The sequence below is a fragment of the Amblyomma maculatum genome, chromosome 7, assembly GCF_055883805.1.
Source record: "Amblyomma maculatum isolate TAMU_Amacu chromosome 7, ASM5588380v1, whole genome shotgun sequence".
Classification (NCBI taxonomy): domain Eukaryota; kingdom Metazoa; phylum Arthropoda; class Arachnida; order Ixodida; family Ixodidae; genus Amblyomma; species Amblyomma maculatum.
Window position 1 is genome coordinate 130,272,620 of NC_139350.1, and position 13,534 is coordinate 130,286,153.

Genomic DNA, 13,534 nt, shown 5'->3' on the forward strand with positions numbered 1-13,534 from the left:
AAACGCATGCCGCGCGTTCAATTTGTCACAGCTTGTTTCCGCCCCTACCAGGGAAGATAACCATTCTTCGAACATACTCGACTTGGTACTAACTTCCCACCCCGATAACGTCTCGTCCCTTACGTACTTACCCGGTATTAGCGATCACAAAATAATACAAGCTTCATTCCAAGGCCAGCTACCTCGCACAAAAAAGGCTAAAAAGAAACTAACGCTATATCATAGCGGTAATTACGGATACATACATGATAAGTTGTCCGAGTTTACGACGTGGTACTTAACCGACTTCACTACTCGCTCTGTCGAAACTAACTGGTCGCTTTTCAAGAACAAAAATGCATGAACGTATCGCCACATTCCCACTATAACTGTAACGGAACGACTCACATCGCCGTGGTTTAACGCTGCCCTAAAACGAATGAACAACAAAAAGAAACGGTACTATCGAGCAGCTAAACGCTTAAACACCTCAATTTCGTGGGAAAAATATCACACCATCGACAAAACATTTCAGACACTTGCCGCCAAAACAAAGAAAAGCTTTTATTACAATACGTTGCCCAACATGCTGCGGACAAACCCTAGACAGTTTTGGAAAATTGTTCACACTTCGTGTAGCAATCACTTATCTCTGCTTGATGACCGAAATAATCCTATTCCTGATAAAGATGTACAGAAGTTCTGAATTCTGTATTTTTATATATTTATACTAACGAGTCTAAAGATGAACTTCCTGTTTTTCCGCAATACAATCACCCTGTCATGCCTCCCATAACTTTTCATGCCTACGGAATTGCGAAACTAATTGATTCTTTAAAGGTCTGTTCCTCAGCCGGGGTTGATGGCATCAACTCCAAACTACTGAAAAACACCAAAAGTATCACAAGTATCATTCTGTCGCACATCTTTCAGCAATCGTTATCATCTGGAATGTTGACACAAGACTGGAAGGTAAGCAAGGTGATTCCAGTTCCTAAAAAAGGTTCGCCATCTTCACGCCATAGCTATCGTCCCATAACCCTCACAAGCATTTGTTCAAAGTTAATGGAGCATGTTATCTACACACACATCGCAAATTTTCTTATATCTAAATTTTTTCACCCTAACCAACACAGTTTTCGTAAAGGAATGTCATGTGACACACAGTTAGCTCTATTTATTAATGACATCAGTTCTAATCTAGATGACAACATACCAGTTGATGCTTTATTCTTGGATTTTGAGAAAGCTTTTGACTAAGTTCCCCACAGACGGCTTCTTAAACTTTCACGTTTGAACTTTGACCCACTCATTTTAACTTGGATAGAACAGTTTCTCACTAACCGAAAGCAGTTCGTACAGGCTAATGAATTTTCCTCACCTTTAGGCTCCGTCGCCTCTGGAGTGACACAAGGTACTGTACTCGGTCCATTACTTTTGCTAATCTATATTAAGGACCTGGCTACTGATATTACTTCTAACATACGACTGTTTGCGGATGACTGCGTAGTCTATCGACATATCGCTAACAGCAACGATACTAAACTGTTACAGAACGACTTGAATTACATCGAATCCTGGTGTAGCAAATGGCTCATGTCCCTAAACACAAATAAGATGTCATTAATTACATTTCACCGTAGACAGTTCTTTCCTTCACCTTCGTATTATATATTTGGCTCTGAAATCTCCGCAGTTGACTCTTATAAATATCTTGGTGTAACCATTACCCGTTCCCTTACTTGGTCTACTTACGTCACTAACATTGCTAAAGACGCCAATCGCACGCTTGGTTTTTTACGCCGTAACTTCGACTTTCACCTCCTTCTGTCAAACTGCTGACCTATAGACCCTTTACAGCGCTCACGCATGTAGGCTGCCATATTGTATCACGTGACGTCCGACGCCATCGGTGGCCTTCGTTCTTCGCTGTCCGCCCGTATTGATGCTGTCTGTCCGCGCGGACGCTGCCTGCCCGTGTGGACGCTAGACCTGCGAGTCTGTTTGTTACTGCAAGTACATTTGAAATATTGTTATTTCTTCCCAAAATGGATACGACGGGATGGATTGATGACACGAAGCTTTGGCCAAACCTTCAGCGGCCGTGTAAGTGCGCTGCCTTTCTGGCTTTGTTTTCGAGCCTCTCTTCGGCCTTCACGCCTCCACTGTTTGAAGATGGCATTTTCGCTGTTTGTTCCCTTTCCTAATTTTTCTAAACTTAAATGCACTGCTAGGAATTTAATGCCTGCTTGTGTGTTTGCGACAGTTTTGGCGTATGCATGTACACGTTGTAGGAGCTGTTGATAAAGCGCGTCTAGTAAAGCTTAAAAGTTTGTATTTTATGTAGCCGGCGCGTAACTGCCCCAAACTACGAGAAATTTCTCGCAACAGTGCACAAGGTGGTAATGCATATTGAGGATTGATTACATTGCGCCTTATCGCACAAGCCTTTCTTCAAGTTGCTGAAATCTTGCTCTGCGTGCGACCCACCGCAGATTGGTAGAATTAACAAGCCCCCCGACGTTAGACTGCGCTTGAGATTGATTTTTTCGCGCTTGCGCGGGCAGCGTGCTCGAATTCAAGCTTTTCTTATTTTCTTACGAGTGCAATATTCAACACGTACTGGTTCAGGTGCGTTTTAAAAACCTTGTTTGCGAGATCTGCTGCCCAACCGGCAGTTGCTGCTTTACATGCCGCGATGTGTTGCGGTAGCTTTGCGTGTGATAAACTGCAGTTGCCAGCGTAGACAGCCATAAGTTACAGCCGTCAGTAAACCGAAGAAAAATGACAGCGCAAGCATTATTCTTCATTGCATGATTTACCTGGATTGCGGCGACCGTGTTTCGATGGAAGCGGAACGCAAAATGTGCCCGTGTGCTTTGCGATGCCACTCCACGTTAAAGAACCTCAAGTTGTCGTAATCATTCTAGAGCTCTCCATTATGGGGTTCCTCATAGCTGATACCCAATTTTAAACATTAAATCCCGCAATTTCCAATTTTTGTGCCTATTTCTGCACCTGTGAGGTTAACTTTTAAAAAACGCAAGATCTGCGCTTGCGATCACCAGTTCTCAGTTTCTGCTATTTTATTTGGATGTCTACCCCAGCTCAGAGCATTAGCATTGACTTTATTTAGGTCCCTTGCAAACCTAACAGCAGACAGGGAACAGCTGGCATGCACACCAGCTTCTAGTATGGGGGCAATTTTTGTATTGTTTCAAGAGTCAGCCAACTATGGAAGTAGTACTCACAAATGACAAAATTGATGTACATCATTTCCTTTTATTTCAGTTGTCTACAACTACATGATCAATGCTCCAGACGCTGACGGAAAACCAGCCCTTAACTATCGAGGCTTCGCCGAGGGCAGCAACCTGCTCGACAGTGGGCATGTTGGCGTGGCACTGTGCCAGCAAAATAAAAATGTGTGTAGCATAAAAGCAACAATCAGGTCATCACAAACAGTTGGCAGGATGTACAGTACTCAGATTGATTTTGGAGAAACTGTCGCAGCAAGCTGCACATGCAAAGCAGGGCTGAGTGAAAGATGCAGCCATATCTGTGCCCTCTTTATGAAGATTGTTGATGCTACATCAAGGGGACTTACTGGAGTATCAGCCACAGACAGACTGTGCACATGGAATAAATCAACGGCAAAAAATGTGACCCCGGCAACAATGGAGACAGTCTACTGTCACAAAAAAACAACTGCAAAAACTCTACAGTTCCTGTCCGAGAGAGAAATGATAGAGCATTTTAAAAAATGTCCACTGGATATTAGCCAGCTGCAGAACACCATGCTACACTCCGTCCTCATGCAACGCGAGAAAGCACATGCAGATGAAGATCGACGTGCACGTAAGATTTCCTTTTCCATTGTATTGAGTATAAAGTGTGCTATCAGTTACTGTGTTCAAAGCTGTAAGTAACATTTCTTTAGTTAAAATAGTCCCAATATATGAAACTGCTGTGATGGTTATCCGGTGTTAAGCTTTACAGTATAGCATGCATCTTGATCTTGGGACAAGAAGTATTGCATCAAGCAGACTGTTCATGCTGATACACACAATCTAAGTTGCCTAGTAATAGAATAGGATGCATTGTCGACAATGAAAATGCGTTAATGCGATATCACTTTACAACAGCCTCATTTGATATATTACTTTGTGCCATAAACCTGGGCCATGAGGCCATACTGCAGCAAACTTTTTCTCAAGTTTGTGCGATCTGAAGATGAACATAATACATAATACCTGATTTGCCAGTGTTCATTCTGATCGCATAAAGCTTAGGTGTGAGCCACCTGAAACTAGTTTTGAATGTATACAGAAAGAGCTCGTTAATAAAGCAGTCCTCATAACTTTACAGCTGTTCAGCAAGAGCATGGGCAGCATGACACAAGGCTGCTGTGCCAGCCATGTCAGAAGTTCTACAGGGACAATGTGTTGCTGTCCCCTGACCGAGCTGTAGCCTTGGCGAAACACCCCCAAGGAAGTGCAGCCTGGTACGAGGAGCGTCTACTAAGAATAACAGCGAGTGAGGCTCGAACAGTTCCTGTCAAGGCTGCCCCTGACAAGTGGGTGACGAAGCACATACACCCAAACTTCTATGGCAATGCCAGCACACGGTAAGATCTAAACACAGTGTCACGAACAGTCGCACTGATTGTAGACTTGAAGTGATGTAAAGTAGGATATAACTCAAGAACGAATTTTCAGTGTTCCTCAAGAGAAGCCGTCCTGCCAATGTGGCTGACTGTCATGCCACTGGGACTAAATTCTTTAATTAGCCCGCTGTCATGACATCACATGTGGATGGCAGGTGTCAGGGGATTAACACCAGATTAATAATCTGACTTCAATATTATGACAGTTTGTCATCAGCTGGAAGTTCTCCTTTGAAGGGCATTCTCACTTCGTTTTTGAGTTGTGTCTGGTCACATTTACTGTGCATGCCATGCGGAAAGTCTAGTTCTGCAGCACTGATTCATAACTGCTATGCCAAGTTTGGTAGTGCAAGAAACTTGGCTAAACATTCACTTGTGATGCTGTCAATAAGCCAGTTGAACACCATGCTTTCATTATAAATTATAACATTTTAGGTAGAGCAGCACTGTCACAAATTAGCATGGATTCTATTATAGCATTACGCAAAGTGGCATATGCTAGCTGCATCTATCTGCAAAGCACAGAATTATTCAGTTGTAGCTTGTGGTGGAAATTTGCATGTTATTATTTATATGCATTGCTTTGAATGACAAAGCATTACTTGACTGTTCAAAGCAAAATTCATGTATGGTGCAATACTGACACTATTAAGTAGGAGGCTCTGAATGGAATGTTTACTGATATTCATTATGTTTTGCATGCACAGTTTGAGTGTTTTGGGATACTAATCATTGTTGCAGTGGCTTGCATTAGACAAGGTACACATGAACATGATTGCTATTTTTGCATGAAGGTATGGAAGGGAGTCAGAAGTGAAAGCCCGTGCCTGGTACGAGCAGGTGAAGAATGCGGACGTTACAGAATGCGGCCTTGTCGTCCGGCCTGCTACGTCGTGGCTGGGTGCCAGCCCTGATGGCCTTATTCCAAGCCTGGATAAAGTTCTGGAGATCAAGTGTCCAACCCCTCAGACAATTCAAAAGCATGGAAGTCTTGCTGCCCTCTTTAAGAGTGGCAAGTATGACGTCGTGGAAAATGACAACCGCTTCATACTAAGCAAGACTGGCAAAAACAGGTACTACCACCAAGTACAGTTACAGCTTTTTTGTTGTGAGAGAAGCCAATGTGACTTTGTGGTTTGGTCACCCAGTGAGGCATATGTTGTTGAGGTGCCCTATGATGACTTATTTCTAAAGAAGCAAGTAGCACATCTTGAAGATTTCTACTTTTCACACCTGCTGCCGGCAATCGTCGAGAGCAAGCAGTAAAGTTTTCATCGAAAAAAATGTTTGGACTGGCTGCCCTTTCTTACTAATGCTCTACATAATACACTAGTATCAAAACATGAGCACATATTTACATAATACAAAAATTTCCGCCTCCCTCTCCTCCCTTACTGCACGGTTCGGGTGTCCACGGACAAATGTGACAGTTACTGCGCTTTTCCTTTCCCGTGAACCAATTAGAAAATGTACACAGTATACCATATTACATAAAGCAACAGGCTTGCATGCTTGCCCAGTGTTCAACTTCTGGTCAACCCTTTCCTTGAAAAGTCAATTTCTAGTTGTTAACGAACGCAAGGAGCTCGGGAAGCATTTTTAAAGGCGAGGTTCCACGAAGCAAGCACACACAGAAACTGCCAAATATGACATTGCATTTTACACATGACATATTTATTGTGTACTAGTATTAGAAACAGCAAGTTCTCTTAACAGTCCTGCGAGCTAAACTTCTACCAACTTCTGCACTCTGAGGAGGTGCGGACTGCCGTACTTTGGGAATCCAAAGTAATTACTGGGCAACTCGCATCACATATTGGCATCAGTACTGAGCATGGACAATACATTGTGGATAAAATTTGGTTCTTCAAGTATAGCACCTGCAAGAGTTCATTGAAGTATATGTTACCTAAAGGAATAATGAATTGGTTTGTTCAGTTTGCAATAACTATTAATATTTGCAAAAGCAGGTAAGACAATAAAACCAACTTGTAATATTTTTTGCTTCACCTTGAAAGGTTTAAGGTGTGCACTTAAGGGCCAAAGGCAGATGCCAGATAGCCTTCTGTACCAATTTACAAAACAAAAGAAAAAATATCCTCCAGTGACTGAGAAATTTGATTTATCGAAACACTGGCAGTGACTGTGCAACCTAAGTGCAGAAAAAGCATGTGCATAAGTGCTGAGAAATATATAAAGATTGCAAGGCAATGATGGCCATCCATACAAAACATGGCGAAATACCAATCAAAGATAAGACAGTTTCACAACTAATCAGGTTTTTCCAGAACATAGCGATGGAATTCAATGGGGATGAGATCAAGTTAATGGAAAATATATTTGCAATTTTCCGATGATTGATAATAATGCACTGCTAAGTAATACAACAAGCTGTGGAGATGATGATCTAAACAAGTGAAATAATAATGCGGATCCAAAATCTGATATAAAAAAATTACCTACGTGGGTAAAGAACACCAATTCACGATACAGAGCAAAGCATTGGAAGGGGCAAATGAATACATCTATTAATGAGTGGTAATGACTGCTGGTCATCACCGTGACACTGAAATAGCTAGGAGTACACAAATAGGCTAGAGCGAACTTGACAGTAACCCTTGCATCATAGACAATAGTTTACCAGCATCCCCCAAGAGGGGAGTATACAATAGCTGTATCCTTGCCAGGAGTCACCATAGAAAGGTAGTTGGATCCTAACAAATAAGCCTGGAATTAAGATGAAGGCAGCATACCAAGCTATGGAAAAGGATGGGTTTATTGCGTGAACATAGTTTCACTATTGGTATTTGAGTTGAAACCAACAAGCAGTGGCTGCAGGCAGGACACCTAATGCAAAGGGAGATAACCAATAATATCAAAGTGGCAGTCAAGTGGGCAAATCAAAATGCGAAATTTAGAGAGATCTGGCATCTGTTGTCTCCTAGCTGCTAGTCTGGATGCGATGGCAATCAAGCTCCAGGTACTGACATTCCATTGCACTGATCCCTGATCAAACGTGGCTGAAGGTTACACAGCCCAGCTATGGCAATGAGTATGTTGTTTGCTAGCGGTTTCTTAGCAAAAATGCTAGCTGGGAATTGCTTCAGGATTCTGAAGCACTTAAGACGCCTGATTGACCGTTCCACATGAATACGTAGTCTGGCCAGTCGACGCGAAGCTACAAGTTCGGACCGACTCATCTGGGGCCGGCCTTTAGAGAAGCTCGGTAGTGAAACTTTCACGCCAGGCGGAAGAAGATCGGCGATGGTAAAGCCTCTGTCGGCGAGAACTTCATCACCTTGCGTCAAGTGCTCTAAAAAACCACTCTCCAGTGTTATGTAGCGGTCACTTGCACGGCCACCATATGGTTTCGAAGTGAACATTATGAATCCACTTGGTGCGATAGCATGAAGGACTTTGGCCGTGTTGTGTGATTTGTATGAGCTATATGTTATGTTTCTTCGCAGCAAATTCTCGGGCCTGTCAATAAAAATTTCAAAACAATCCACAATGCAAGTCACCGAATAATTCTCCTCAAAACAATCAGGCAATGTTCTCCTTATTGTTTGTCGGGGCAACCAGAACACTAAAAACTCTCTGGCAAACTTGGCAAGTTCAGATACTACGAAGCAGAAAATTCTGCTCACGGCTGCTGTCGATACGCAGAAACGTATGCTGAGGTCATTGAGCAAGAGGCCTAGGCGAAGCCGCATCAATGTTAGAAGGACTTGGTCCTCAAAAGGCATCGTAAAGAGGCTCTTCACAACAGTTTTGAGAGTCCTGACCAGCTCGTAAAATGTCACTTTCGATAGTCCTGTAAAGAAACGGAACTGGCTTGCTGCTATTAATGAACTGACACTGAACACTGTTTGGCAAGCACTGTCAGCAACAACAGGGGCCTGCTTGCGGGTGACTGCATATGCGTGGTCATGGATACGTGCTGGCTGAACTTGAACTCCTTTTTCAGCCGTTTCGGCACTCTTGCATCTGCAACCGCAGGTCTTGCAGCTGTCGACCACATTCCGAGCTCCTTCAAACCTGTGCAAAGAAAAATGTGAATAAATATAGGAAACAACACAGCAGCATGAGCCAGAAGGTACACTCGGGTCTGTATAATATAAAAATTATTTCCCAAATCCATTTTAAGCCCCCCCCCCCCCCCTTGCCACTGACAGAAGTAATGCCACGGCCTAGGCTGCAGCCAATAATGAAGTGCGAATGCAGGGCGTGACGGGTGAAAAATCAACACGGCATAGAACCGTTTTTTGGCACCGCTATATTATACCACCCAAAACATGATCACCTTGCCGCGTGCCAGTACTATATGCAAATAAATGACCTATATTGTACTCTCTAGCCAACTTCCTTAAGTTCCAAAGGCTTTATAAATAGTACCAATGCTGTATTATGTCCAGCATGCAGTAGATGATTAAACTGTGCAGTAGAATGGCTCTACAATGTACATGCACTAAAAATAAGATACCTGTCGCATATATTGCTTGTACAGAACTCCCACCCAGGGAAATGTCGTGAAACAAACAAGTCATCATAAACATGTACAAGCTTCATGTGACAAACTAGCATTGCATGGGAAAATGAATGCAATATTGAAGGCTGTTCCACTAAAATGCAGCTTACATACTTCTGCACCATTCACTAACATGTAAAATTATTGTACTATTGCAAAGAACAATGTCCATATGCTTCATGTAGTTTTCGACAAAAATTTAGCATTTATTCAACACCAAGGAAGATTTTGTTCAGTCTAGATGCCATTATCAGAATTCAGCAGTATTTTCAGAATCGCAATATTTGCAATTTCTCTTACTAATTGTCTTCCTATTGCAATACATATTTTACACCAGCCACACGAGTAGTCAAACTGCTATCAAGTTGACAGCTTTTTATATCCTCAATGGTGACCGATCTAGAGATAGTTTTGCTGCTGCCACATAGCAAAGAGCTGCTGAAACATTCCAAAATCTAGCAATAAAGTGGTGTGAGATGATGTGGCCCACGTAAACAATAATTTTACAGTCATGCAAGCAATATGACCACATTTGTAACCTGAGAAAAGGTTTTAAAAAGTCTTATTTTGGAGCTGCACAATTTTTCGACAATTATGCAGCTCCGATTTTATTCCTTAGCATGTTCCTGACAGCATTCAGCACCCAACTCTGCATGCTGTTGCTGCTGCTGTTTGAGGGTCTTTAAAATCTCAGTTCTGCACTGCTTGGCTAACTAATAAACTATTGACTTCTGGAGCTGCCAGTGCAGCAGCATTCAACTGGCTGCTTAATTAATAGGCTATAAGTTTGAAAGTCTTCGAAATGTTCATGTGACAGGCATTACACATCTGTTTGCTTCTGACAACTTTTTCAATTAAAGTGCATGATGTACTGATTGATAAATTATTTCTGCTGATTCTTCTCCACAAGTGAGCTTAATAGAACTAAAAACACTAGATTTTCAAAGCATTATAATTTACTTTTTCCTAAACTTAGGATCAAATATGCAAAATTTGCCACTAAACTTGATGGCATATTACCTTGCATTTTGAAAGTAAATCTTTGTGTGCTTCAGATTTATTTCACTATCATATTTAACAGCATGTCATCAGTCAATTGACTGGTAACAAATGAGCTAAACTATTTCTTCCTTCAATGCATTTGGCTACCTGCTTTCGATTGCTAGTTTGAAAATATAAATGCTCTACTGATGTTATCGCTATTTGTTGCATTTTCTATGACCCTTTACCACACTTGTTGTTAGGAAGTCCCCTGGCAATTTTTACTGTGGAGCCTTCTAGAATAATATATATAGTCCATTCAATTCTACTGCATGATCTTTTCGAATAAACTTAACACCTGGCAGCATGAGAGACATTCTGGCTGGAAGCTATCGGCTGTAATCAGGTTGGCTTTGTATGAGTGATCCCAAGAAATTTTAACTGAACATGATTATGCTAGAGCTGGCAAGAACAATATGCAAAAGTCTGCTGTGCATCGCAGAATATCAGCTACATTATAGCGGGAACGAGCTATGCTGCTGAAATTCTTAAATTCTGCCACATATTGCTGAAAGCAAAGATTTATGTTTTTACACAAGACAAACACAAAACCATATAAAGGAGTGCCCGTCAAAAGTAATCAACTGTACTGTACCTATGTTCAAGTTCAACCGCTGCAACATCCCCAGGGAGCTGGTCAGCCTCAGTGCTGTCTTCGTTGTTTTGTGTGCCTGTTTCGTTGCAAGGCACAGGGGAAGGCGTTTTACTGGTCTCTGGCTCCAGAGTTGTGGCAATGTGCCGTACTAGCTTCCTTCGTCCTTTGTGATGAACAGTCTAAGGTATTGCAATGAACAAAAATACAGAAGGACGGTAAGTAGACTGAAGCAGCGAGTAAGTTTGGCCATATTGGTAGAAAAGGGAAATAATGCTCAAACGACGACAGTGCATTACTTCTTTTGACCATAAATAGGGTCAAGTTCAACGTCAAAGTATTTCATTCAGACAGCAAGATTCCTAGGATGCAGACAAAAAGGCAAAAAATGCCTGACTCAGTGTCTGTACCCTCCCCCACCCCCACACACATCACTCAACAGCAGTACAGTAATATACAAAGCCACAGTGCTTTGAAATTCTTAAACAATACCATTACAACAAAAGTAATACATTAATACAGACATATAATATGGTGAGGCTTCCCCCCCAAAAAAAAAATGTTTTGCCTTTGCCCGTGCCACTAGGTATAACGGGCTTACATTAATACAGACAGTAAAAACTATTAATATTAATATGAGAAATACACAGCTGTGAAACAAAATCCAAACTAGGCATGGTAATAAACCACTAAAAATATGCAGCTATGAACAATGTTAGTTATCAATCACCACTTAGCACCCTGAAGAAAAGAATAAAAAATGCTCAAACATGTGTGCACAAAAGGTGTATGTTTATGTTTTTTTTAACGCTTGCAGTGAGGCAGTTTCTGTAATGATAGTCATTACCCGGTAGTGTTTATGCTAGTTCAAAACAAAATCTCCAAATCCATACCGGCGTTCCAAGGTGCAGCGTTGGATATGGGTTATCTTTGGAGGGCCGCCTGTCAACAAAATGAATTGAGCATACCTGAAAAAAAAAAAAAAAAATGCGAGGGCTACAACATGTACTGAATAACAGTGTAAGCAGGCTACTTTCAAAGCCATAAATACAAAGAATATTAACAGAAACAGTCACATAATCGAGTAGAGTCATTCCATGCAGGTGCCCATGGCATTGCTCGTTTTCCTTTATTCTCTTAATAACAATTCATTGCCGACGTTTTCTCAAGGCATATTTTTTGTTTGCTTTGTTTTCCAGCATGGTCATTTATAATAATTCACAAAGGTAGGCACAGCATATGCATCACTGAAACGTGTTTGTGCACACCACTAACTTCGCCGACACAGCACAGTTGAGGAATGTATTAGTGAGGCTGTCTGGCATAAAGAAAACGCGAGCCTACCTTAATTTCCTTCGCAATCGCAAGCTAAAAGCACAGCAGCAATCACCTGCCACCGGCGTCCGCAATTACTCAACGAAACCAAGCACATATTACCTCTACTATGAAATAACACAATTCGCTGAAACAAAAACGACCAACATAATGCACAGAAGGCTTGTGATGTTTGCAGAACTGCCTATTTCATGCGCGCGTAACACTCCCAAGCGCATCATCGTTGCGGTGAAACCGAAATGCATCCAACACTTCATCTAAAGCATTTTGAATATTATCAAATTATTATTATCAAAAATATTATGTCACCTACAACGAACTCTGGCCAATCCCCCACTGTGGGTATGTGCCATTACAACGAGGGAGAAGAAGAAGAATATATCGAAACAAGTTTGATCCCATAAGTTGTTTACAGTACTGACCTGCAATACAAGCGCGAACGCACAGTTGACTCGTAACGCGGACGTAATTCGAAAACTTAAATGGTATCCCACTACGATAGGGTGAGCAAAGAGTCAACGACATTGAAAATGAAGTCATGCACACGTTCTCCCGTTCAATCGCGCACAGGAACTGTTTTGAGCCCGTGCTCAAGGGCATATGATCACTGACGGCGGTCGGCATGGCAGCTACCATCAACAAACGATCGTTGCGCGATATTTCTACTATGCAGCATACTCACTCTAGCCGATGTTCCAGGGTTGAAGTTCTTTCTCTGCAGGTTCGAAATCCAACGCTGGCGAATCGGCTTGTTGTTTTCACCTTGCGGGAATCGATGCATTCCGAAGGGCCTAGCGCACGGGCAGTCTTCATGAAGTAGAGGGAAGTGTGTCTGACAAACGGATTTGTCCCACACTTTCAAGTCGGCGTCGCAGTTTTTACACCCAAACACCGAACACGTTTTCCCTCGGCTTTTCCACATTTTCTTCGCAAAGCACTGCGTATGCAGCAGCGAGATCAGAATGCGAGATCAGTGACTGATAGACATCACCTGTAGTCGGCTGCTATCCAGAAGGCCACTCATGTCGCGACGACAGGGGCGCCGCGAGTGTCAACTAAGCGAACTGCTCCCTGTAAACGGTCTATACGCGATGCGCAAAACGCCGACAACGCCGCCTGTCGCCAAAGCTGCAAAGCGTAGGCAGGCTCGGTCGGACGCTGTTCACGTCAGTGTCTATGCGCGCGCATCGTGTTTTCGTCTTTGGTCGTGGTTTAACAGATATAACGCCGCTGTCAGCATTTAGCAATGGCCGGGAAGAATTGCTGCGTAGTTGGTTTTTCGAACACACATAAAACCTTGCCAGGAACACGTTTGTACAAGTTTCCGTTATGCTTCACACGAACGACGGCGCGCGTGAATCGCGGCGTTCGACGCAGAAAGCAAGCAAACCCA

The 13,534-nt window shown here is 42.4% G+C and overlaps 2 protein-coding genes across 2 annotated transcripts; one reads left to right on the forward strand and one right to left on the reverse strand.

Moving 5' to 3' along the window:
- The first annotated feature begins 1,883 nt into the window (after window positions 1-1,883).
- LOC146184728 (uncharacterized) lies at window positions 1,884-5,911 on the forward strand. The gene is made up of 4 exons (XM_084608611.1): window positions 1,884-2,085; window positions 3,271-3,837; window positions 4,348-4,606; window positions 5,440-5,911. The coding sequence occupies exons 1-4, from the start codon at window positions 2,028-2,030 to the stop codon at window positions 5,909-5,911; spliced, it is 1,356 nt and encodes a 451-aa protein (XP_084464737.1). The 5' UTR covers window positions 1,884-2,027.
- Window positions 5,899-13,175, reverse strand: LOC146184729 (uncharacterized). Its single transcript, XM_084609483.1, has 4 exons — window positions 12,824-13,175; window positions 11,700-11,774; window positions 10,810-10,988; window positions 5,899-8,683 (listed from the first exon to the last, which is right to left on the reverse strand). Exons 1-4 carry the CDS (start codon window positions 13,061-13,063, stop codon window positions 7,615-7,617), a joined length of 1,563 nt encoding a protein of 520 aa, XP_084465609.1. The 5' UTR covers window positions 13,064-13,175; the 3' UTR covers window positions 5,899-7,614.
- Between the last annotated feature and the right edge of the window lie 359 nt (window positions 13,176-13,534).

What these genes read in the sequence shown, in the direction of transcription:
- LOC146184728 (XM_084608611.1), top strand. Translation starts at nt 2,028, where the DNA reads ATGGATACGACGGGATGGATTGATGACACGAAGCTTTGGCCAAACCTT. An exon ending in GCCAAACCTTCAGCGGCCGT is followed by an intron (nt 2,086 to 3,270) that starts GTAAGTGCGCTG and finishes CTTTTATTTCAG; the next exon opens with TTGTCTACAACTACATGATC. An exon ending in TATGGCAATGCCAGCACACG is followed by an intron (nt 4,607 to 5,439) that starts GTAAGATCTAAA and finishes TTTTGCATGAAG; the next exon opens with GTATGGAAGGGAGTCAGAAG.
- LOC146184729 (XM_084609483.1), bottom strand. Translation starts at nt 13,063, where the DNA reads ATGTGGAAAAGCCGAGGGAAAACGTGTTCGGTGTTTGGGTGTAAAAAC. An exon ending in ACCCTGGAACATCGGCTAGA is followed by an intron (nt 11,775 to 12,823) that starts GTGAGTATGCTG and finishes TTTTTTTTTCAG; the next exon opens with GTATGCTCAATTCATTTTGT. An exon ending in CGCTGCACCTTGGAACGCCG is followed by an intron (nt 10,989 to 11,699) that starts GTATGGATTTGG and finishes GCAATACCTTAG; the next exon opens with ACTGTTCATCACAAAGGACG.